This window comes from Adiantum capillus-veneris, chromosome 1, assembly GCF_014529385.1.
Source record: "Adiantum capillus-veneris isolate H3 chromosome 1, ASM1452938v2, whole genome shotgun sequence".
Classification (NCBI taxonomy): domain Eukaryota; kingdom Viridiplantae; phylum Streptophyta; class Polypodiopsida; order Polypodiales; family Pteridaceae; genus Adiantum; species Adiantum capillus-veneris.
In genome coordinates this window covers 121,237,909-121,249,151 of record NC_140931.1, presented here as the reverse complement: position 1 = coordinate 121,249,151, position 11,243 = coordinate 121,237,909, and the positions used below count along the sequence as shown (strand labels likewise).

The 11,243-nt window shown below is 44.0% G+C and overlaps 2 protein-coding genes and 1 pseudogene across 2 annotated transcripts; all 3 read left to right on the top strand.

The window, feature by feature from the left end:
- The first annotated feature begins 2,154 nt into the window (after window positions 1–2,154).
- LOC147465459 (uncharacterized) lies at window positions 2,155–5,812 on the top strand. The gene is made up of 2 exons (XM_086520291.1): window positions 2,155–2,891; window positions 3,425–5,812. Exon 2 carries the CDS (start codon window positions 3,652–3,654, stop codon window positions 3,961–3,963), a length of 312 nt encoding a protein of 103 aa, XP_086376417.1. The 5' UTR covers window positions 2,155–2,891; window positions 3,425–3,651; the 3' UTR covers window positions 3,964–5,812.
- Window positions 4,041–5,812, top strand: LOC147465458 (uncharacterized; annotated as a pseudogene).
- A 150-nt stretch (window positions 5,813–5,962) lies between these two features.
- Window positions 5,963–8,515, top strand: LOC147465457 (uncharacterized). The gene is made up of 2 exons (XM_086520269.1): window positions 5,963–6,899; window positions 6,980–8,515. The coding sequence occupies exons 1-2, from the start codon at window positions 6,293–6,295 to the stop codon at window positions 7,048–7,050; spliced, it is 678 nt and encodes a 225-aa protein (XP_086376395.1). The 5' UTR covers window positions 5,963–6,292; the 3' UTR covers window positions 7,051–8,515.
- Window positions 8,516–11,243: the final 2,728 nt, after the last annotated feature.

Sequence of the window (11,243 nt, the reverse complement as noted above, 5' to 3'; positions counted from 1 at the left end):
TGGCTAACCGCGAGTTCCATTTGGAAATAAGATATTCTTTCAGCAATTGTTTTCTTTGAGTGATTTTCTCAGACATGATTAACTAACTTCTAATATCAAACAAAGTCCTTCTCTTAGTCCTCCTAGTCCTCCTATAAGGGCAGGATTTGCCCCACAAGGAGAGGGCTAGAAAGCTCTAGTCTATTTTTAGCAGATGCGAAGCGATGGTCTCTCTCTTAATTGCAGGTTTGCTCCAAAAGGGCAGCACCCAAAAACTCTAGGATATTTTTAGCAGATGCGAAGCAAGGGCTCTAGGAGAAAGATCTCATGCTTGGCCGTGTCTTGATCGATACGTATGCCAGATGGGGTGCCCCAAAGTTTGCAACTTTGTGTATGTGTGAGTGTGAGCCTACGAACGGACAATAAGGAAGATTCAACATACCCTGAAACCAGGAACATCAGAAGTAGTGCATGTACTGGTAGAAATGATAGCAAAAGTGAATGCAACAGTTGACATGTTTGCAGAAGTCACAGACTCGATGACGATGGCAGAACTTATACTGGTGGCAAGGTGACGAAACAATGTAAGGAAGGTCTAGGAGCTGGTCCATCCAAGATTGTGCGTCGATCCACATGGCCAATACCAAAGGTGCACTTAATTATATTTTGACTTTGATTTCCTCTATCTGATCTCAAAAGTACTTAGATTACATCATGTACTCATTAAAGCAATTAATTTACATCATTTCCATTCTAAAGGTTGTAGATGAAGGTGACAAGTGCTGAAGAATTTTTGTGATGCCCAACAAAGACACATAGACGATACACCAGGGCATGGCAATGTGGAATGATACATGTCTTCACAAAACATCGATTATGAGTTCTTCCTTGTACAGTTGTAGTATTTTTACAATAAGAAAGTCCTTCCAACACTGGAGGAGAAGCACTCACACACACACACACACACACACACACACACACACACACACACACACTGGAGTTCTTCTCTCTCTCTCTCTCTCTCTCTCTCACACACACACACACACACACACACACACACACACACACACACACACACACACACACACACAATAGATGGAACACAAGATGCATACTGACAACATTCCATGATATTATGGACACACAACCACACAACAAACGTATGCTTACATAATACCATTGGAAAAAAGACGCAATCCTTTTAAAACAAAGCTTGTACGAAACATGACACTGGTGACAACATCATTGGAAGAAGAGTGATAGAAGGACGAATGCCTCCCAAGCAGGACGTGATGATGGATTGCAAGGCCAGAGAACCCCTTCCTGTTTTTATCTTTCATTTGTAATTGCTGGCATAGACAAGCCCTTTATTTTGTAATTCCATTTGTAACTTCTTTTGGAATTTTTTCAGAAGCATGTATACCTAGAGTTTATCAGGGTTTCACTGGCATTGAGTATATAAAAAGAGTCTTACAAAACCCAAATAATCAATTTTTTTAAAGAGTAGACGGACCAAAGTGACTACCTACACAGTAACAAAATATTGTTTAAACGGTTCATTTATGCAAAAATTTGCTTACGTGTTACGTTGGTACAACTAAGTTATGCCGGTCTAGAATAATGGCTATAGCCTCGCTATGGAATCATGCAGAAACAGGTCAAAGCGGTGGAGTCGGTGCCAGGTGCCGACTATGGCAAGCTTGATCATTATGTGTATTCCAGATGTGGCAATTAGCAGGTCAAGTATTGGTTTTTGGTTGCTAATGGTCGAAGTGCTTGCAGATGCATGAACATGGTCTTCAGCTCCTCTATGGTTCGACCATTGTCTTGTCACTTGAAGGTTTTTGCAGATCCATTTCATGTTAAAGCTAGGGCGAGGCCATCTACCATAATTACATTGAGGGTCGAAGCATCCAATGCTTGTAGCGGCAATATCTACGAATATCAAGGAGATGGTTTGGTTCTAGAAGGTCAATGGTTATCTTCTTGCGGCTGTAAAAGCAGGGTCATCTTCAAATGATGGTAAAAGTTTCAAAGCTTTTGGAGGTGATCGGCATTCGGTAGGAATGGTCGCTAAGTCGCAAGATAAGTTTTTTTTAAAGCTTGCCATGCTAAAAAAAACAAAAGAAGGCTGCAGGTAATGAGGGCCAGGAAAGGCAAGTGCGCCATCTGTGTGTTGGTACATGGCCGCCTTGGAGTTGCAGTGCAAGACTAGAGCGGCAGTCCAGGGGACGCCAAGAGAAAAAAAAACGTGGCCAGTTGCAGACGGGCGATGAAGCCAGGGGCTGAGGGCCGCCAGTTGCAGAGAGAAGGGGCCAGGCAAACGAGACCACCATAGCCAGCAGGAGGTGGTGTGTAGGAGCCGAGTACAGGTGAGGACAAGGAGGGCCGCCAGGGGGACTGGCCATGCACGGGAGTGTGAAGGATGGAGAGGAGAGGATTGGGAGGAGCCTGCGTAGGCAGCACTACAGTAAAGAGGAGAAGCCACGGTAGCTAGAGGGCGCCACGAGCCATCAACGAGGGAAGGGCTGCTATGCACAGGGCCACCATCAGTTGGAAGAGGTTGAAGACCTCTGGGAGTAGCGCTGCAGAAAGCAACGAGGTCTCCACATTCATCTCGTCCAGAGCTTTTATCCAAGACTCAACCCGGCGCATTGAACCTAGTTACAAGGCAAAAGTATCATAATTATCATGGTCAGCTAAGCAAAGCTTCCGGAGTAGCAAAGAGGAGAGTTGAAGCCATCAAGGTTGTGCTGTAAGAGGAAAAAATCAACATCATTAAAGGCAATTCTTGTCGATCGCGAATCACGTCGGCTTCTCGTTCTTAGTGTGCTTTGTTATTTGAAGGATCGATGGCACCATCTTAGTTTTGAATATGCTCCTTTAACAGTTATCAGAGTTCCAATTTCAAGGTCTACACTCTATTTGCCTTATCCACCTTGGCTCGGCATCTTTTTTTTGTGCTAAGTTTCAATACGTGTGAGTTCTCCGAATTGTGTGTGTAAGTAGAGAGGAAGAGAGAGAGAGAAGGGTGGGTACTGTGTATGCAAAAGGGAACGAGAGAGGATGTTAGTGGTTGCGGCTATGTCATCTTTCTTGGAAAGTGTGATATGTGTTGAGCTATTGACGAGTTTGTGTTACTTAGGTGCATATGGTTAGGCGCATGTAGTCGTGAACTGTGCAAATTACGAGCTTATTAGTAAAGTCATACAGAAAAATTCAGTGTGTGTGAGTCTAGTCGAGTGGCTTGGGGTGCTGGATATATGCTGGGCTATAGAGAGGCATCTAGTTTCTGTACTGTGTGTGTTCCCGTTTCCCCCATCCTATGAGTGGTGCCCCCAATGAGGAGCTACTGATTGCTCCTTGGTAAAGTCGAAGACAATGTCACGGTTTGAAGAGCAGGGTCTAACAAGAATGGCATGGTTGGGTTTTCCTACATTTACAGGTGGTGAAGATGCTGAGGTTTGGCTGCAAGACCACCATCCTTTTCTGCTGGAGAGCGGCTTGTTGAAAGAAGAGGGAGTGGCCCAAGCTTTCCTGCTCCTGGTTTGTGGAAAAGCAAAGATATGGTACGAGGGCTTGCAGGCTGAAGAAAAACAGGATTGGAGCACATTAGAAGCGGCATTCCGAAGCCGATATGTGGCCAACATGTAGTGGAGTGAAGTGAAGCAGATGATGGACAACCTAAAGCAAAGCCTTGATGGTGACTTCCGAGCATTCGTGTGGGAGTTTGAGGCCATATGGAGCAAGTTGGTTAAGGTAACTGCTGTAGAGAATGCAGATTTTTTGAAGATGAACAAGTTTGTGGACTGCTTGCATGTAAAAGTGCGAGATAAAGTCAAAATAGATGGACCGTGCACGTACGAGGAGGCAGTAGGCTATGCGCAAAGCAGGACGAAGAAGGTTTTAAAGAAGCAACTGGCAAAGCAGGTTCTGGCGAGTCCATTGGTGCCAAGGCCAATTGCAGGGAAGAACCTCAAGTAATCCGGCCCTTTGTTGATGCACATGTGGTAGAACCAGATAGGTGTGATGACAGAGTAGAGACGATACCGTGTGGGCCTATGAGGCTTCAGTAGTTGCAGAGAGGAGTCTACTGAGTACCGTCTGATGTGCTTGACCAAGTGACTTCCGAAAAGCAAGCAGTGGAGAAGATAGCTGAAGTGCCAAAGCCGGTGAGTTTTGTGGAGAAAGCGGCGGTGTGTTTGAGCTATAGCAATGCCTTGGATATGGACAACACATGGGAAACGAAGTCTGCTTTCTCAAGGTATGAGACATATGATGTTATGCATGTTGATAAGGTGGTCGAAGAATAGTAGGTTGTAGGTGAAGAGCCAGTTTGCGAAGACCAGGGGGTTGGGAAACCCTCTCTCGTGCCTTGTGATGGTAAGGCCATGTTGACTGAAGAAGAGTGCTTCGATGAAGCAGATTGGGGGTTTGATAATCCAGTGGTCGATGTAGATGACGAGTCGCAGGTTTTGGTTGCTAAAGCTATGGCGAGAATACAAGGTATGCAAGGCTTGCCGCCTTTTCCAGTGATGTTTGGAGAGTCTACAGGTGAAGATATGCCAGTGTCTACTTTGGCTGATCGGTTGCCATAGGTTGGTGCCATGTTATTGATGGATGTGTTGCTGAAGGTTGTTTTGCAAGTGCCGTTACACCGATTGCTATAGGTTGCCTTGCTTAAACACAATGATGTTGTGGAGAGCTCTCCAGCCGACGACTGGGAAACAGATGATGCAAAGGCTTTGCAAGGTGTACATGCTTGTTTTATGTGTGAAGAAGGCTCATGCATGCAGTCTTTTGAAGGGTTATGCTGTCAAGATCTACATACATGGATGGCTTACAGGTTTACAAATGCAAAGCAGGGATGGTGCCTATTTGTGTTACAGAAGGATGGTGATGATCAATGCCATGTTTTTGATCCAGGTGGAGTTTATATCATGCTTGGAGAAGCCTATGGCTTTCCATTTGACCCAGGCGGGTGCTACAGCTAGTGAATCGCTCTCTCTCTATCTCTTGCTATTTATCTAGCACGTGTACATAGTATCTATCAATTTTCTTCTTATGCACTGATATCTTATCTAAATAATGCTATGGCTGAGCATGAATGCTCAACGAGGGGTTGGGCAATGATGCTACAACTAAGTTATGTCGGTTCCGAATAATCGCTATAGCCTCGCTATGGAATCATGCAGATATAGGTCGAAGCGGTGGAGTTGGTGCCACGTGCTGATAGCGGCAAGCTTGATCATGATGTGTATGCCAGATGTGGCAATTAGCAGGTCAAGTATTGGTTTTTGGTTGCTAATGGTCGAAGTGCTTGCAGATGCATGAACATTAGGGTGAGGCCATCTACCATGATTACATTGAGGGTCGAAGCATCCAATGCTTGTAGCGGCAATATCTACGAATATCAATGAGATGGTTTGGTTCTAGAAGGTCAATGGTTATCTTCTTGCTGCCGTAAAAGCCGGGTCGTCTTCAAATGATGGTAAAAGTTTCAAAGCTTTTGGAGGTGATCGGCATTCGGTGGGAATGGCTGCTAAGTTGCAAGATAAGTTTTTTTTAAAGCTTGCCATGCTAAAAAAAACAAAAGCAGGCTGCAGGTAACGACGGCTTTGAAAGGCAAGTGTGCTATCTGTGTGTTGGTGCATGGCCGCCTTGGAGTTGCAGTGCAAGAGTGAGCGGCAGTCCAGGGGACGCCAAGAGGAAAAAAAACCGTGGCCAGTTGCAGCAGGGGATTGAAAAGCATTCGTGTTGATTTGCAAAGCCTTGACGGTGATTTCCGAGCATTCGTGTGGGAGTTTGAGGCCATATGGAGCAAGTTGGTTTAGGTAACTGCTGTAGAGAATGCAGATTTTTTAAAGATGACCAAGTTTGTGGATTGCTTGCATGTAAAAGTGCGAGATAAAGTCAAAAAAGATGGACCGTGCACGTACAAGGAGGCATTAGGCTATGTGCAAAGCAGGAAGAAGAAGGTTTTAAAGAAGCAACTGGCAAAGCAGGTTTTGGCGAGTCCATTGGTGCCAAGGTCAATTGCTACGGAAGAGCCTCAGGTAATCCGGCCTTTTGTTGATGCACATGTGGTAGAAGCAGATAGGTGTGATGACAGAGTGTAGACGATACCGTGTGGGCCTATGAGGCCTCAACGGTTGCAGAGAGGAGTCTACCAAGTACCGTCTGATGTGCTTGACCAAGTGACTTCCGAAAAGCAAGCAGTGGAGAAGATAGATGAAGTGCCAAAGCCGGTGAGTTTTGTGGAGAAAGCAAAGCTGTGTTCGAGCTATAGCAGTGCCTGGGATACGGACAACACATGGGAAACGGAGTCTGCTTTCTCAAGGTGAAAAAAAGGTATGAGACGTATGATGTTATACATGTCGATAAGGTGGTTGAAGAACAGCAGGTTGCAGGTGAAGAGCCAATTTGCGAAGACCAGGGGGTTGGGCAACCCTCTCTCGTGCCTTGTGATGGTAAGGCCATGTTGACTGAAGAAGGGTGCTTCGATGAAGAAGATGATCTAGTGGTCGATGTAGATGAGGAGTCGCAGGTTTTGGTTGCTAAAGCTATGGTGAGAATACAAGGTATGCAAGGCTTGCCGCCTTTTCCAGTGATGTTTGCAGAGTCTATAGGTGAAGATATGCCAGTGTCTGCTTTGGCTGATCAGTTGCCACAGGTTGGTGCCATGTTATTGATGGATGTGCTGCTGAAGGTTGTTTTGCAAGTGCCATTACGTCGATTGCTACAGGTTGCCTTGCTTAAAGACAATGATGTTGTGGAGAGCTCTCTAGTCGACGGCTGGGAAACAAATGATGCAAAGGCTTTTCAAGGTGTACATGCTTGTTTTATGTGTGAACAAGGCTCATGCATGCAGTCTTTGAAGGGTTATGCTGTCAAGAGCTACATACATGGATGGCTTACAGGTTTATAAATGCAAAGCATGGATGGTGCGTATTTGTGTTGTAGAAGAATGGTGATGATCAATGCCATGTTTTTGATCCAGGTGGAGTTTACATCATGCTTGGGGAAGCCTATGGCTTTCCATTTGATCCAGGCGAGTGCTACAGCCAGTGAATCTCTCTATTTCTATCTACTGCTATTTATCTAGCACCTGTACATAGTATCTATAAATTTTCTTCTTATGCACTTATATATTATCTAAATAATGCTATGGTTGAGCATGACTGCTCAACGAGGGGTTGGGAAATGATGGTACAGCTAAGTTATGTCGGTCCAGAATAATGGCTATAGCCTCGCTATGGAATCATGCGGATACAAGTCGAAGCGGTGGAGTCGATGCTAGGTGCAGATAGCGGCAAGCTTGATCATTAGCAGGTCAAGTATTGGTTTGTGGTCGCTAATGGTGGAAGTGCTTGCAGATGCATGAACATGGTCTTCAGCTCCTCTATGGTTCGACCATTGGCTTGTCACTTGAAGGTCTTTGCAGATCCATTTCATGTTAAAGCTAGGGTGAGGCCATCTACCATGATTACATTGAGGGTCGAAGCATCCAATGCTTGTAGCGGCAATATCTACGAATATCAATGAGATGGTTTGGTTCTAGAAGGTCAATGGTTATCTTCTTGCTGCCGTAAAAGCCGGGTCGTCTTCAAATGATGGTAAAAGTTTCAAAGCTTTTGGAGGTGATCGGAATTCGGTGGGAATGGCCGCTAAGTCGCAAGATAAGTTTTTTTTAAAGCTTGCCATGCTAAAAAAAACAAAAGCAGGCTGCAGGTAACGAGGTTCAGGAAAGGCAAGTGCGCCATCTGTGTGTTGGTGCATGGCCGCCTTGGAGTTGGAGTGCAAGAGTAGAGCGGCAGTCAAGGGGACGCCAAGAGGAAAAAAAACGTGGCCAGTTGCAGGCGGGGGATGAAGCCAGGGGCTGAGGGCTGCCAGTTGCAGAGAGAAGGGGCCAGGCAAACGGGGCTGCCATAGCCAGCAGGAGCTGGTGTGTAGGAGCCGAGTACAGGTGAGGACAAGGAGGAACGCGAGGGGGCCGGCCATGCAAGGGAGTGTCAAGGATGGGGAGGAGAGGATTGGGAGGAGCCTAAGTAGGCAGCGCTACAGTAAAGAGGAGAAGCCAGGGCAGCCGGGGGGCGCCAGGAGCCATCAACGAGGGAAGGGCTGCTGTGCACAGGGCCACCATCAGTAGGAAGAGGTTGAGGACCTCTGGGAGTAGCACTACAGAAAGCAACGAGGCCTCCACATTCATCTTGGCCAGAGATTTTATCCAAGACTCAACCCGACGCATTGAAACTGGTTACAAGGCAAAAGTATCATAATTATCATGGTCAGCTAAGCAAAGCTTCCTGAGCAGCAAAGAGGAGAGTTGAAGCCATCAAGGTTGTGCTGTAAGAGGAAAAAATCAACATCATTAAAGGTAATTCTTGCCGATCGAGAATCGCGTCGGCTTCTCGTTCTCTAGTGTGCTCTGTTATTTGAAGGATCAGTGGCACCATTTTAGTTTTGTATATGCTCCTTTACAAGCTATCAGAGTTCCAATTTCAAGGTCTACACTCTATTTGCCTTATCCACCTTGTCTGGGCTTTTTTTTCGTGCTAAGTTTCAATTTGTGTGAGTTCTCCGAATTGTGTGTGTAAGTAGAGAGGAAGAGAGAGAAGGGTGGGTACTGTGTATGCAAAAAGGAGTGAGAGAGGATCTTAGTGGTTGCAGCTATGTCATCTTTCTTGGAAAGTGTGCTATGTGTTGAGCTATTGACGAGTTTGTGTTGCTAAGGTGCATATGGTTAGGCGGGTGTAGTCGTGAAATGTGCATTACGAGCTTACTAGTAAAGTCATACAGAAAATTTAGTGTGTGTGAGTCTAGTGGAGTGGCTTGGGATGCTGGATATCTGCTGGGCTATAGAGAGGCATCTAGTCTGTATACTGTGTGTGTTCCCGTTTCCCCCATCCCAACATTTTCCTCTATCAAATAGTTAATTGGCCAATATCTACATGGAAAATGAGATTTTAATAACTAAAAAAGGCTTAAAATAAAACAAGTTGCATACCCTCTAAAGAAGGCACTCTGTATACATTCTAAAAAAAGGGAATGGTTTATAGGATGCGCCGAATGCCAATGCTGTTTATAGGATGCGCCGAATGCCAATGCTGGCAAGGTAGGCTGCAGAAGATGTTAAGAATAGGCCTTTTAAGGCACCGCTCAAAACTTCCTATAAAGCGAGGGTAGCGCATGGCTTGCCACCACACACACTGCGTTGAAACGTATGCTGCGCACACACAGAGAGCATAGGTGATTCGCAATACACACTTGACACACACACACCCACAATGTGGTGCAATTGCCATAAGCAATTGGTTGGCAACTCACGACACACACACCCACACAGTGGCGCATGCAAGGTGAACGCCGCGGTTGTACGGAATCGATAAGACATCAAGCCACAAGAGGCATCTTCTTCACCCACACAAAGGCGCAACTCTCAGGCCAACAGATTGCAGTAGAATACAATACAGAAGAAGGTAAGAACGTTTTTTTTGTGATGGTCTTTTAAGTTATCAATTTGTTCTCATAGCATATATCATTACACTATCTTGAAACACCACTTACTTGCAGTTGCACACAAAGGGTGTGCTCAGATATAGGTACACACATAAAAAGGTAAGACATTAAGTTATTATAAGCTAGCTATTGAGTTTTATGCCATAAAAATAAGACGCACCTACGTTCACGAAGTCCGTAACGTAACGGATGCACATAGTCGAGTTACGCTTACATATACATGAATAGACTAGCAGTACAGAGTCTCACGTATAGTTACAAAAAGCGGAAGCTCCATATGCCTGTAAATAGGGTACGCAATAAGTTATGACTAACAGACACAAGATGAATACATTGACAAGAACAAGCTTGGGTATTGTCATGCTTATACATACGGTTCAGCATTCATAAGTACATTTAAGCATCATATTGGCATATAAACCGGGTATATAATATGCATAATTTAAAAGTTGTATCATCGGACTAATATCTCTACACAAAATTATGTGACATTTGAAGGTAACTGTTTCAAGTGGTGCACTACCTGAGCACTAAGTGGAAAAGAGGAGCGCTACATATGTCTTCTGCAAGTAATAACTAGGTGAATTGGTACAGAAAGCCTCGAGTACAATTGTTTTTTTAGCAATGATGTTAAAACAAAAAGTTTTTCCTCCTTATCTGCTTTTCTTTATGAGTACTATCTAGCATAAAAACGTATCAATGATTTGAATGAGGGTATATGACAACCTCTTGTGAGGACACATGTCATTGTGTAAAGACTGGTTTTTTTGGAAAAAAGAAAGGTTTTACAAACAAAATGCTGCCAAAATTTTCACAAATTAAATATGCTTATATGCTTACTTATAAACCATAGAGATAAGGCTGCCCCTATGGCAACATCTATTATAGTATCTAAGAATGCTAAACTCTGTGAATTGGTAAAGAAAGCCTTGAGTACAATTGTTTTGTAAGCAATGATGTTAAAACAAAAAGTTTTTTCTCTTTATCTGCTTTTCTTTATGATTACTATCTAGCATAAAAATGTATCAATGATTTGAATGAGGGCATATGACAACCTCTTGTGAGGACAGATGGCATTGTGTAAGACGGGTTTTTTTTGGAAAAATGAAAGGTTTCACAAATAAAATGCTGGCAAAATTTTCACAAATTGGATATACTTATAAATTGGAATGCTTACTTATAAACCATAGAGATAGAGCTGCCCCTATGGCAACATCTAGTATAGTATCTAAGAATGCTAAACTCATATGTGTAACCATTGATGACAAACAGGGGTACAGGCAGACAGCTAGGATGAGCATCACTCGAGACATATTTAAGCAACAATAGATTCGAGACAAGCTCATGGCATCACATAAAGGGAAAAAGCGAACCAAGCCAATAGCAATTAGAGACCCCATCTCCAAGTCTTGTAAACCTATAAAAACTTTCACAGATCGTAATTGACCCTACTTGCATAGACGAGCAAAAGAAAACATAACATATGACTAGGAGTAGGGTTGGGGTCCAGGGTGTGACAGCGATAACAAGCACTGGGGATTGCTTGAAATACCTGTCACCCATCTAGTGAAAATTAATTCTAATTAATTGTACTTGTGGTTGGTTGGCAAGTAAAGATCCCTGCTTTCATCTGAAAGGAGTTCCGGCTTAAAGCTCCTACTTTTTCATGTATCGAAGTATCTTGTAATAAGTTTTATATCAAAAGATTCTACTTTGCTTTGTTCTTTACACAATATGGTAATTGC

Bases quoted from the DNA above. Each gene is read 5' to 3' on its own strand.
- LOC147465459 (XM_086520291.1), top strand. From the start codon at position 3,652: ATGATGGACAACCTAAAGCAAAGCCTTGATGGTGACTTCCGAGCATTC.
- LOC147465457 (XM_086520269.1), top strand. From the start codon at position 6,293: ATGGGAAACGGAGTCTGCTTTCTCAAGGTGAAAAAAAGGTATGAGACG. The intron at 6,900-6,979 runs GTTTATAAATGC...TTTTTGATCCAG, and splicing joins CATACATGGATGGCTTACAG to GTGGAGTTTACATCATGCTT.